This window comes from Gigantopelta aegis, chromosome 3 (genome assembly GCF_016097555.1).
Source record: "Gigantopelta aegis isolate Gae_Host chromosome 3, Gae_host_genome, whole genome shotgun sequence".
Lineage (NCBI taxonomy): Eukaryota > Metazoa > Mollusca > Gastropoda > Neomphalida > Peltospiridae > Gigantopelta > Gigantopelta aegis.
Genome location: NC_054701.1, coordinates 66,495,450 through 66,510,414, shown reverse-complemented (window position 1 = coordinate 66,510,414; position 14,965 = coordinate 66,495,450). Strand labels below are relative to the sequence as shown.

Genomic DNA, 14,965 nt, shown 5'->3' with positions numbered 1-14,965 from the left:
TTACCTGAAGCATGTGGGATAAATGTAGTATGTTGTACTCTACGGGGTGAAGCCGTTCTTCCCGCATACTGTTTGATGTTGGTGAGGACGACCCTGCTGTTTGTGAGCTGTAGTTGTCTGTAGTTGTCGGTGATGTACTGGGTGATGCCGGGGTCGGTGGCGGGAAAATGTAACCCAGGTTTCGTGGCAGTGGCGTTGTTCACCGAGTTGGGAAACAGATGCTGTTGCTGATTGTAGCTCTCAATCAGGTTCTGCAGAGCGCTCATCTGATAGTTAAAAATATACGTTCATAAAATTGGGTTTAATTATATAACACGTCAGGGGCGGAACCAGGACATATTGTGGGAGGGAGGGGGGAGCTAACGGGTAAAGGACACGTGTACCAACTCGTGAGAAGGGAAACTCAATAGAAAAACAAAAAACAACAACAACAAAACAACCCCCCCCCAACCCCCCCAAAAAAAAACCCCCAACAACAAACAAACAAACAAAACACACTTAAATATATTTGGGGGATGTTTATTTGTCGGATCCGATTATTGACTGTTTTGGACACTGCTAGATAAATGCTCCGTTAACGAAACAAGGATTCCCAGATTATGACGTAATATGTTGTTGTACACGGCTGGATATAGCCTAGTGGTAAAGCTTCGCCTGCTGCGCGGTCGGTCTAGGGATGATCCCCGTCGGTGGCCTATTGGGCTATTTCTCGTTCTAGCTAGTGCACCATGACTGGTATATATATATATATATATATATATATATATATATATATATATATATATATATATATATATATATATATATACATCAAAGGCCGTATTGTGTGTCATCCTGTCTGTGGGATGGTGCATATAACAGATTCCTTGCCACTAATAGAACAAGAGTACCGGTGAGGTACATGATACGCCCGTCAGGAGTTTGATGGAAAACCATAGATATTAATGAATATGTTACGGGTATGATTCAATTATAATTATGTGACATTTTTGCAATGGGATGGATGAACAGTTTGTTTTGGACCAACTACTGATGATACTGTATCCATTTGAGAAGGTGCTGATATGATCCTGACATGAATTTACTGTTATGTGCAGTAGATCGTGAAAAGTAGGTCACAGTGACCTAGTCATAGTACGCGACACACCACCATCTCAAGTTCTTCCTAGTGTTCCGTAGTCATACATGTGAGGTTTGATGGTCCTGTATGCATCTGTATGCAATATATGGTCCGGACAAGGATTTACTGTTATGTGCAGTAGACCGTGAAAAGTAGGTCACAGTGACCTAGTAATAGTACGCGACACAAAGCCATCTCGAGTTGTTCCTACATGTGAGGTTTGATGGTCATGTATGTATTTGTATTCAAGAAAAGGTTAACAGATGGACGGATGGACGGACAACGCCATACCATAATACGACATATCATAGCGTGTTTCCTTTGTAAGACTATGTCAAACTAACCAAATGTTTGACATCTAATAGCCGATGATTAATAAATGAACGTGTCATTCAACACACCAAACTTCATAATATTAACTATAAGCGAACGAGAGAGGGGATCGTGTGTGTGTTTATGTGTCATTGTGTCTTGTGTGTGTGTGTGTGTGTGTGTGTCTGTCTGTGTGTGTGTATGTGTGTGTATGTGTGTTTGTATGTGTGTGTATGTATGTGTGTGTGTGTGTGTGTGTGTGTATACTTTGCGTTTTATTTTATGATTAGATACGATGTGCCGTCGGTGGGCTCATTTGGCTATTTCTCGTTCCAGTACGAGTCAGAATTACCAACTATTTGACATCCAACAGCCAATGATTAATTAATCAATCTGCTCTAATGGTGTCGGTAAACAAAAACCAACATTTAGATACGATGTGTGTATTGTAGTCCACTGGACCTAAGCGCAATTTGAGGATCCTTGCGAAATGCAGCATCGGGTAAGTACAAAGAAGGGTGTCGGCAGTACAAAACAAAAGAGAAGGAGTGGTCAGAACAATTGGAAACTGTTAAAAAGGGCTTGCATATTATATTATACATCATACACTAATTATACATGGTAACTAAGATTACTGAACATGATTTCTGTTTAACCAGTGTAATGCCACGTGTTTCATTTTCAATCATGAATTAATTTCGGTGGCGTCGTGGTTATGCCATCGGTCTACAGGTTGGTAGGTACTGGGTTCGGATCCCAATCGAGGCATGGTATTTTTAATTCAGATACCTATTCCAAACCCTGAGTGAGTGCTCCGCAAGGTTCAATGGGTAGGTGTAAACCACTTGCACCGACCAGTGATCCATAACTGGTTCAACAAAGGCCATGGTTTGTGCTAACCTGCCTGTGGGAAGCGCAAATAAAAGATCCCTTGCTGCCTGTCGTAAAAGAGTAGCCTATATGGCAACAGCGGGTTTCCTCTAAAAAAGTGTCAGAATGACCATATGTTTGACGTCCAATAGCCGATGGTAAGATAAAAAAAAATCAATGTGCTCTAGTGGTGTCGTTAAATAAAACAAACTTTACTTTCATTTTGTGTGTTTATATTGTGAATGCCTATTTCCCCACCTCGATTTTCCTCTGGGCTATTCTGGAATATACACGCACCTGAGATTCCGACAACACCTGGACGTCGTCAAATAGAGTCCAAATAACGCTCTGGTGACAAGGAGGTGTTGTCAGGCTGCCATAGTAACGATAAAACTCGGAGCTCGCACTCGGAATCAGTGTTTCTACGTTTATTTTACTCAACTGTGCAGAACTACCTGTGAGAGAATGACAAATGAAAATGTACTTACAAACCACCACCACGTCCTACTACTACTACTACTGCTGCAGCTGCTGCTACTACAATAACTTCACTACTACTATATCATTATAATCAAAGTACTTACCAAAACGTCCACAGTCATCAGTATCGTGACATCATCGATATGATCAACCAATACCACGTATGTCGTTATCATCACCCTGCCACAACTATTACTTCTAGACTATCAACATGATAACTAGTAACTACCACTATCACTACTGTCACCACTGCTACTGCTGCAGCTACCACTACGATTACTACTGCTAATACTTTTACTACTAGTACAACAATCACTATTACTACTGCTACTACTACTACTACCAATATCACTACTATCACTACTACTACTACTACTACTACTACTACTAAAACTACTACTACTACTACTATCACTACTACTACTACTACTATCACTACTACTACTACTACTACTACTACTACTACTATCACTACTACTACTACTACTACTACTACTACTACTACTACTATCACTACTACTACTACTACTACTATCACTACTACTACTACTACTATCACTACTACTACTACTACTACTATCACTACTACTACTACTACTACTACTATCACTACTATCACTACTACTACTACTACTACTACTACTGCTACTATTATTACTACTACTACTACTATTACTACTACTGCTACTGCTACTATTATTACCACTACTACTACTACCACCACCAATATCACTACTACTACTACTATCACTACTACTACTACTACTACTACTATCACTACTACTACTACTACTACTACTACTACTACTACTATCACTACTACTACTACTACTACTACTACTACTACTACTATCACTACTACTACTACTGCTACTATTATTACTACTACTACTACTATTACTACTACTGCTACTGCTACTATTATTACCACTACTACTACTACCACCACCAATATCACTACTACTACTACTACTACTACTACTACTACTGCTACTGCCAACTGCTACTACTATTATTACTATTACTATTACTATTACTACTACTACTACTACTACTACTATTACTACTACTACTACTACCACTACCACCACTTCTATTACTAATACTAATACTAGTACAGTTGCACAATACGAAATCACCACCGTCATCACTAGTATGGTGGCTATACAACGACACCTACTACCACCACTAGTACTGGTGCTACATCGCAATCATAGTCACTGCTATCATCGCCACTACCGTCATTATTATCATTATCAACATAATCATCACCATCATCACTATTTTATACATTGCAGTAAGCAGTTTCCACTGTAACTGACACATAAAACTATAGTAATCATAGTCACTGCTATCATCGCCACTACCGTCATTATTATAATTATCAACATAATCATCACCATCATCACTATTTTATACATTGCAGTAAGCAGTTTCCACTGTAACTGACACATAAAACTATAGTAATCATAGTCACTGCTATCATCGCCACTACCGTCATTATTATCATTATTATCATTATCAACATTATCATCACCATCATCACTATTTTATACATTGCAGTAAGCAGTTTCCACTGTGACTGACACATAAAACTATAGTAATCATAGTCACTGCTATCATCACCACTACCGTCATTATTATCATTATCAACATAATCATCACCATCATCACTATTTTATACATTGCAGTAAGCAGTTTCCACTGTGACTGACACATAAAACTATAGTAATCATAGTCACTGCTATCATCACCACTACCGTCATTATTATCATTATCAACATAATCATCACCATCATCACTATTTTATACATTGCAGTAAGCAGTTTCCACTGTGACTGACACATAAAACTATAGTAATCATAGTCACTGCTATCATCACCACTACCGTCATTATTATCATTATCAACATAATCATCACCATCATCACTATTTTATACATTGCAGTAAGCAGTTTCCACTGTGACTGACACATAAAACTATAGTAATCATAGTCACTGCTATCATCACCACTACCGTCATTATTATCATTATCAACATAATCATCACCATCATCACTATTTTATACATTGCAGTAAGCAGTTTCCACTGTGACTGACACATAAAACTATAGTAATCATAGTCACTGCTATCATCGCCACTACCGTCATTATTATCATTATCAACATAATCATCACCATCATCACTATTTTATACATTGCAGTAAGCAGTTTCCACTGTAACTGACACATAAAACTATAGTAATCATAGTCACTGCTATCATCACCACTACCGTCATTATTATCATTATTATCATTATCAACATAATCATCACCATCATCACTATTTTATACATTGCAGTAAGCAGTTTCCACTGTGACTGACACATAAAACTATAGTAATCATAGTCACTGCTATCATCGCCACTACCGTCATTATTATCATTATCAACATAATCATCACCATCATCACTATTTTATACATTGCAGTAAAACTAGGTACGCTAATACTTCGTTGTACGTTTATTATTAACGAAAGCTCTATACACCGTCACCATCAATTAAAATAGTTTTTGGACTTGGAATTATGTCTTAATTAACTGACAATTTTCTCACCGGGAAATCTGCAACGTTTCAATCCTTCTTCGATTGGTCTAAAGTAAGGATTATATGTCCGCTAAAATATAATAAAATAAAGACACCAATCAATATATGTGGGAAAAAACTCTGTAAAACGATAATATTGTAAAATAAAACGCGAGAGAGGGAAAATGTGGCGTGTTTCCTCTGATGACTGTGTGTCGGAGTTGCCAAATGTTTGACATAGTCGATGATTAATTAATCAATGTGCTCCAGTGGTGTTAAAAAAAGAAAAAAAGTATATATGTATGTATGTAGGTAGGTAGGTAGGTAGGTAGGTAGGTAGATAGGTAGATAGGTAGATAGGTGTTTGGCTGTGTGTGTGTGTGTGTGTGAGTATGTGTGCGTATGTACGTTTGTTTGTGTTTGTGTGTCTGTGTTTGTACTTAGTTATTTGTTATAATGTCACTAGGTAGTGAAATTACGCGTTGGTCGTAGACCGTATTTCACTATGCAACTATCGAAACTATCGATAGTTGAGCAAACAATTGCAATAGTTATCTATAGCTGAATTAACTATCGATGCATTGCTATCGAGGCACTGACTTTCGCAACATATCGATAGTTCGATGTATTGTTACACCACTACTCCTCAGCAGTTTCGCGGCATTCGCCGTTACAACCTTCACAAAATAAACCCGATATTTTCACATGACAAAATAATTCCGATATTTACAAGTATAAGTACTGGGGGAAAACAAACAATCAGAAAGTGGATTCACTGACAGGCCCGTAGCATGGTGGACATTATTATTAATTAAACGAGCGCCAAGGCGAGAGTTATTTGGAGGGTCCGGGGCATAATTCAAAGGTTATTTGCCCGTTACTGTAACTCTTGCCGTTAATCTCGACCCGTTAGTCTCGCTACAACTTTTACATTCAGTCGAGATATACCCCCCCCAAAAAAAAACCCACAAAAAACCCAAAACAACAACAACAACAACAACAAAAAAAACCCCACCCACCACCCAGCCAGCTACGGGCCTGACAGAGGGTGTTCGATCTTTCGACCCAAGCACTTCAAACGAGCTCTGCGGTAGAACGTAGCCCGATGGTAAAGCGCTCGTTTAATGCGCGGTCGGTCTAGGATAGGTCACTGGTATATCAAAGGCTGTGGTATGTGCTATCCTGAATGTAGGATCGTGCATATAAAAAGATCCCTTGCTGCTAATCGAAACATGTAGCGGTTTCCTCTCTAAGACTATACATCAAAATTACAATTGACTGACATCCAATAGCCGATGATTAATAAATCAATATGTTCTGGTGGTGTCGTTCAATAAAAAAAAACCCACATTAAAGGGACATTCCCGAGTTTGCTGCAATTTTTTTAAAGATGTTATCGACTAACAGAGACTTTTTAACGATTGTAATTACATATCAAATATATTTTTCTGCATAAAATATTAGTGGCTGTATATTAAACTTATTTCTGATGGTTCTAATATTTGTACTAGATTAAATTTCATTTTATTTCCTAAAATGTTATTTTTTCGTACGTACGAAATTATTTGAAGACAAAATCCAGTTTGGGCTTCTTACAAATAGTAAGAAGACCAGAAACACATTGAATATACAGACACTGATATTCTAAACAAGAATATATATACATAATATGTAAGTTTAATCGTAGAAATAATTTTTAGTAGGAAACATCTTAAAATGCAGCAAACTCAGGAATGTCCCTTTAACTTTCAAGCGAGCTCTCTGACGACTGAGCTAGATCCCTCACCCACGGGCCCCACTTATCTGAATTACTCATTGTTGCTGTTCGCTGGTAGCAGCCATTGTCGAAACCATACGTCAGACACCAATAGTCATTCTTTAAAATGTGCTGGGATGTCGCTAAACAAACATTCCTTTCCTTTGCTTACCTGAACGGTAAAGAAGACAGCGAAGACAGCCAGACCGTCTCTATAGCGCATGGCGTTGGTAAGGTTACCGTATCGCGTCGCATAGTTCACAATGTGCATCTGTAAAGAAACAAGAATAGCATGTATACACTTGCATGTAGTAAATGAACGCCGTGTAGATAACTAACAACACGGCGCCGTGTATTTAACCACTTGTATGTTTAGTGACAAAGCTGGCGGCGTCCACTGATTTAACCGATCTCGGTGGTGTCGCGGTTAAGCCATCGGACATAAGGCTCATAGCTACTGGGTTCGTATCCCGGTACCGGCTCCCACCCAGAGCAAGTTTTAACGACTCAATGGGTAGGTGTAAGACCACTACACCCTCTTCTCTCTCTCTAAACACTAACAACTAACCCACTGTTCTGGATAGCTGAGGTGTGTGCCCAGGACGGCGTGATTGAATCTTAATTGGATATAAGCACGAACATTGAAATGAAAACACAATATTTAGCACGAGGTGTGTGAATGAACCTGATCGCAAAACGATCACCGCTAGCTGCGATATTACATCGGGTAAGTACAAAGAAGGCTGTCGGCAGTACAAATCAAAAGTAGAGAAGCGATCAGAACGACCGGAAATGTTTTGTGTATTAAAATTACTAACAACAAGAATTCCACGGAATTCAATGTCTCGCCTACCATAAACGTATTCGATATCTCTGACATTTTTTTTTACAATTTTAATTCAATTTTTAAAAATCACATGTATTATGATGAACATTGTAGGCGTAACTATAAGCCAGATTCAGTAATCAAGAACTTATTGTTTGTGAGAAATGGAGCTAAACGCAAAACTTAACAATACGTTTAACACAAAAGTTGACGACGCCGTCGTCGTCTTCTGAAAAAATAATACCTATATCTTTCCCTTGTACTTCGTAAAGGCGAGCCAAAAGTTAGGGGATATTTAAGAATGACAAAGTCGGAAAAAGTATTCAGATGTGTTTATTGCTACCAACCACCTGTTTGCAAAATAAAGGAAATGATAAATGAGGGTTATGCTAGACACTAAGCAAAATAACTAACACAGCTTATTCATTCATTTCAACTTATTTTAGTGCTTATATCCAATTACAGTTCAAGCACGCTGTCTTGGGCACACACCTCAGCTATCTGGGCTGTCTATCTAGGACAGTATATCAGGGCCGTAGCTAGCGGGGGTCGGGATCATAGAAACTTATAGAAAATTCTCTTCTTAACCGTTTAAGGAGTTTTAGACTATTAACTACTCAGTTGCCCCCTCCCCACCAACAAAAAATCCTAGCTACGGCCCTGTATATTAGTTGTTATTCGTTAGTGGTTAGTGAGAAAGAAGAGGGTGTATTGGTCTTACACCTACCCATTGAGTCGTTAAAACGCGCTCTGGGTGGGAACCGGTACCAGGCTCCGAACTCTGTACCTACCAGCCTGTAGTCCGATGGCTTAACCATGACACCACCTAGTCCGGTAACACAGCTCACTATTTACATTCTTATTTTTTACCCCTCCCCCAGTTTTGGTTTAAGATTGGCCACGGCAAGATTGTTTATTTGCTGACAGCCACAAAAGGCAACTTAGCATGAAACAACAACAACAAAACAACAATCAATCAACTCCAACAATGAAATCAAGACCGAAGATTTCAAACAAGAGACATGGGTCCCTGCGAACAGCGGTTCTTTGCTGCGTCACTATTTGTCCCCTCCCCCCACGACACGATTTGTATTCGATCCAAAGAACTAAACCTCTGTTTTTCTAAAAGAAAATGGTAACCGTATTTGCTATTGTTGACAATTTACTTCCAAAGAAACAAGAAGTCCATGCCGCCTCCATCGCTCACCTGATATTGGACTAACTATGTCTCTCAAAGGTGAATGGTTTATTACATATGGTCGTTTGGTGACCCTTAGTTTGACAAATGAACAAATTAAGATGAACATCTGTATTTAATGTGTCATGTCATGTGATATACAGCATATACTATTATATCATAATATATTACATATATATCTCATGATCTGCTTCCCATTCTGTATTATAAATAACTTTTGAAATGTTCAGGACCTTTAAACACTTCTTTTTAACGTATTATAGATAAGGCACAAATGATAGCTTCCTGTCAAATTTATCCCTAGAAATTCAGTATCCCCCACCACTTTTGTCCAGAAACAGCTGTGGGTCCAAGTGGAGACCTTTTCTGACAGATATTTATACATACAGTCTTTGACTGAGTATCGAAGGCCATGGTCAGTCGCTCATTGTTAAGCTTATTCAAAGTAAAGTAGTTTGTTTTGTTTAACGACATCACTAGAGCACATTGATATATTAATCATCGGCTATTGGATGTGAAGCATTTGGTAATTCTGACTCGTAGTCAACAGAGGAAAGGGATCTTTTATATACACTTTTCAACAGACAGGAATTCAGACAAAGCTGCAATTGACGTTCGGTAATACTCGTATTGGACGATCTGTAGCAAATGTGAAAATCATCAAGATATAACGAGTTAACAACAACAGATTTAAACAGTAGATAATGCTGTTTACTTTCACAGAACACAGGGTAACTGACAGGATGCTACCTTGATGTACACCCATCTCTTGCCGGCGGGTATCGGAGAAAGTGGGTCCCACTCGTATCTTGAAATTCTTTTAAGAAATTTGAAATAAAATCGGGCATACGAACTCTTAGGCCCATGTCAGGGAGGTCTTTCAAAATCCCATACATCCACGTGGTATCATAAGCTTTCTCCAGGTCAAAAACGACCGATACCAAATGCTGGTTATGGATAAAAGCTCCCCTACTAAACTTTTCAAATCTAACAAGATGACCAACCGTGCTACATCTAGATCTGAATTCACATTGCACGTTAGTAAGCAATTTGTGGGACTCAAGATAACAGACAAGTCTACGGTTGATCATTCGTTCCATGGTTTTATAAATGCAACTTGTTAAAGCGATAGGACCATAACTGGTAGGATTTATGGGATCTTTAACATAAGTTGTTTGTTGAACAAGGTAGATATTATGGTATTGAAAGGTCGCAACGGAAATGTCAGATGTGTAATCAGAATGATATTGAGGATGAATATCACTTTATTTTGAAATGTCCATTGTACATGCAATTACGTTCAGTATATATTAAGAAATACTACTGGCGCAAACCATCTGTGTTTAAACTTGTGCACTTATTGTCTGTTCAAAACAGAAACGAATTATATAATATTGATAAATAATTTTAAAATGCGTTATGTTTACGTTCTCAACATATTTAATTGTTCATCCTCCAATTATGCACCACTTGTCAAATGTTATTGATTTGTATATAAAATGTAATGCCTATGAGCCGGAAGGCTTAAAGCTAATAATCTATAGTATACTAAACTAAGTGCCTGATGTCTACTTCAGCATTTTCAGATCAAAAGTTAATAGGTTGCTTTTCAGCTGTATTTTTAACAACTGTAAAAACATCTGTACTGAAAGCAGAAGAAGATTTATGAGAGAACTTATCTGCCAATGCAATGTCACGATGAGATGTGACATCCGTGTCATTGACAGACAAGTGACGAACTATATTATTGGACACCCCCCCCCCCCCCCCCCCTTATTTTACGTATCCTATTTCAGACAGATTTTATAGTTGTTTGAGAATTCAACTTGGAGACATAATTTCTCCAAGATGATTTCTTACTCTGTCTGATTGCCTTTCCGAGCAATACGGTAATTATTCAGGTTATTTCCGGTAGGTTCGCGCATGGACCTCTCGAGAATCCTGTTTCGCTATTTAATTGAGTCCAGACTCAATCTCTAATGACGTCACATACATACAATTTGTATGGCGTTGTCATGGCATTAGTGTCTGAGACTCTAAAGGTTTTATAAGCACCAGGTCAGCGGCACATTTAGTAGGGAAAATACGATGGTGCATATCTGGCCGGACCAATGACGACTTTTCACATCTGTTCTATAATGTCTTCCGATGAATAATACTTTAAAAAAAAATTAAAAGAACAAAAACAAGAGGAAGAAGAAGAAAGATGGTGTGTTGAAGAACAACAATATGTTTAAGCGCTCACGTCGAGAGGAAATACGACGGTGCATATATGGCCGGACCGATGACGTCATTTCACATTTGTTCTACTGATAATGTCTTCGGATGAATAATCATTTTAAAAAAATTATTTAAAAAATAATAATAAAGAAGAAGAAGAAAACAGATGATGTATGCTGAACAACACTATGTATAATAAGCGCTCACCTCGAGAGGAAATTTGAACCCGTTGATGGCGTGTTCCGAGCCCACCTGGTCTTGGCTCCAGTGGAAGTGGATGTTTGCCGTCGTGTACTCCCCATCGAGTCCGCCTCCCTCCACCTTCATGTGGTCAGACACAGATATACTAGCTGGGGAAAACGTTATGCAGGTCGTCACAGAGCTCTACACTGTTCTAGGTTTAGCGGTTTTACTATATCTAACATAGTATATAGGTCTGTGTCTGTGTGTATCTGTCTGTGCCTGTATAGTATATAATCCCCCGCCCCCAACCCCCCCACCAAAACCCCTCCCCCCACAAAAACAACCCCAACAACAACAAAAAAAGCCCCACCAAACACACGAACAAACAACAACATAAAAAATATAAAAAACCCACTCAAAAACCAAAGATACCCTCCATTACCCCCCCCCCCCGAAAAAACACCAAAACCCCCAATAAAACCCCCACACTAAAAAAAACCCCCCAAAAACCCCCACACAATAAAACTCCAACATAAAACAAACTGTACCATTCGTTACTGATTATACAAAGCAAAAGAAAAGAAAGAAAGATACACCTATCTCACGATACGATACGTATCGCAATTCATACTCCACGATACGTATCGCAATTCATACTCCACGATACGTATCGCAATTCATACGCCACGATACGTATCGCAATTCATACTTTACGATACGTATCGCAATTCATACTCCACGATAGGATACGTATCGCAAATCATACTCCACGATACGTATCGCAATTCATACTCCACGATGCGTATCGCAATTCATAGCCACGATGCGTATTGCAATTCATACTCCACGATGCGTATCGCAATTCATACTCCACGATACGTATCGCAATTCATACTCCACGATACGATACGTATCGCAATACCCGATTCACGATGCTTTCCTTTATAAAACAAGAAGTTGAAGCTTAGGGGAAGTGTTTTAAAATTAAGAAATGTAGAAATACCACATCACAGACATATTGAGACAAGCCGGCACATATTCTCTGTCCACTGTGTTTGTCTTTAAAGGAAATGTCTTGTCAATAAGCACATACCAGTACAAATTGACGGTGTTATATGAATACGGCATTAATATAGGAATCGACACATGGTCAAAGTAGGAATCGATAGACAGGATAGCACATACCACGGCCGTTTATATATACCAGTCGTGGTGCACTGGCTGGAACGAGAAATATCACAATGTGCCCACCGACGGGGATCGATCCTAGACCGACCGCGCATCAGGCGAACAATTTACCACTGGGCTATGTCCCACCCACAAAAATTTAAAATGATTACCAAACAGACTGACCGCGCAGCAGCCGTGCGCATTCCCACTGGGCTAGTCCCCATCCCTCCCCCCCCCCCCCCCCCCCCCCCCCTCCAGATTGTATGAGCCCACTGTTCATTTCGGCTTACCTGTGTGTCCGTTGTTGTGCATTTTGAACACCGATCTGGATCCGTCAAAACCTGTGAACTTGAAGGGGCCCAATTCGGGCGTGAACACGACGTCATCGTCCAGAATGTTGAGAGGAGATTGGCGGATTCCTTTACACGTGGGGTAAATCCTAGACCACTCCTCGGGACCTGGAAGTATATATGATAAATGCAATGAGAGAGACAGAGAGAGAGAGAGAGAGAGAGAGAGAGAGAGAGAGAGAGAGAGAGAGAGAGAGAGAGAGAGAGAGAGAGAGAGAGAGAGAGAGAGAGAGAGAGATAGAGACACAGAGAGAGATACAGAGAGAGAGAGAGAACAGATACAGAGAGAAAAACAGAGAGAGAGAGAGAGAGAGAGAGAGAGAGAGAGAGAGAGAGAGAGAGGGAGAAAGTGACGGAGAAAGACAAAAACAAAGACAGAGACACAGAGAGAAGAATGAAAGAAACCCACTGCTCAATCATAGGCTACTCCAATCGGAGAGAGATACAGAGAGAGAGAGAAACAGATACAGAGAGAAAAACAGAGAGAGAGAGAGAGAGAGAGAGAGAGAGAGAGAGAGAGAGAGAGAGAGAGAGAGAGAGAGAGAGAGAGAGAGAGAGAGAGAGAGACAGAGACAGAGATAGAGACACAGAGAGAGATACAGAGAGAGAGAGAAACAGATACAGAGAGAAAAACAGAGAGAGAGAGAGAGAGAGAGAGAGAGAGAGAGAGAGAGAGAGAGAGAGAGAGAGAGAGAGAGAGAGAGAGAGAGAGAGAGAGAGAGAGAGAGAGAGAGAGAGAGAGAAAGTGACGGAGAAAGACAAAAACAAAGACAGAGACACAGAGAGAAGAATGAAAGAAACCCACTGCTCAATCATAAGCTACTCCAATCGGAACGTAGCAATGGATTCTTTATGATTATGCATCTCTCCATTATTAAACAGGAAAGTAATGATCCTGCCTTTAGTGACAGTGGATTGGGAAAAAGAAAACCACCAAGACCACCAAGGAAGATCGATCCTACGACCCATTGCATCTCAATGGTGCACACTACCACTGAACTAAATACATCCCGCACTGTATTCGTATTCTTATGTACCGATGTTCGGGATTTAGCTCAGTCGGTTGAGTACTCGCCCGAGATACTTACGTTGCAGGATCGAACCACCTCATTGAATCCGTTCAACTAATTGGGTTTTTTTTTTTCATTTCAACCAGTGCACCACAACTGGTCAAAGGCCGTGCTATGTGCTTCTTGTCTGTAGGAAAGTGCACATAAAAGATCCCTTTCTGCATTAGGAAAATGTAGCGGGTTTCCTCTGTTGACTACGACTGGTATATCAAAGGTCATGGTATATGCTATCCTGTCTGCGGGGTGGTGCATATAAAACATTCTTTGCTACTAATGGAAAAAAATGTAGCAAGTTTCCTCTCTAAGACTATATGTGAAAATTACCAAATGTTTGACATCCAATACCCGATAATTACTTAATCAATGTGCTCTAGTGGTGTCGTTAAAACAAAACTTTAACCGACGTTCTTAGTACTATGGTATGGTAAAGGGATATATTTGGCGCGCTTCTATCGTAGAGTTCTTCCCACGAAAGGTGTCCTTGGTACGCCGAAGGGCTCTAGTATTGTGCAATGAAGCGACGTGTTGCGTAACAAAATATTCTCGTTATGTTCGTATTGTGTATATATTATGTAGCCAGTCATACCGAGATAGTCGTATTATGTAACCAAACTTACAGTTTAGTTTGTATAACCCAATTACGGTTTGTGTCATCTTACTTAACGATATACGCATACTATTGTGTTGTAACGCATTGTATTGTGTTGTTACGTTTGTACAGTGTAAGATAACTTACCGATTTGTCGGTATTGTGTAACCAAACTTACCAATGTGTTCTAAATCTTTGTGGTAGGCCCAGGCGCTTTTTATTACTCCGTGCTGAGGTCCTGAAACATAAATAAATAA

At 39.5% G+C, this 14,965-nt stretch overlaps 1 protein-coding gene across 1 annotated transcript in view; it reads right to left on the bottom strand.

Annotated features, from left to right (window-relative positions):
• Nucleotides 1–14,965, bottom strand: part of LOC121368550 — a 30,684-nt gene that overhangs the window by 2,105 nt on the left and 13,614 nt on the right. Inside the window, exons 6-12 of the mRNA XM_041493287.1 lie at nt 14,887–14,946; nt 12,990–13,157; nt 11,554–11,696; nt 7,275–7,373; nt 5,377–5,437; nt 2,600–2,757; nt 5–266 (exon numbers count right to left, since the gene is read on the bottom strand). Of these exons, the coding sequence (XP_041349221.1) occupies nt 5–266; nt 2,600–2,757; nt 5,377–5,437; nt 7,275–7,373; nt 11,554–11,696; nt 12,990–13,157; nt 14,887–14,946 (951 nt within the window). The remainder of the gene's footprint in view (nt 1–4; nt 267–2,599; nt 2,758–5,376; nt 5,438–7,274; nt 7,374–11,553; nt 11,697–12,989; nt 13,158–14,886; nt 14,947–14,965) is intronic.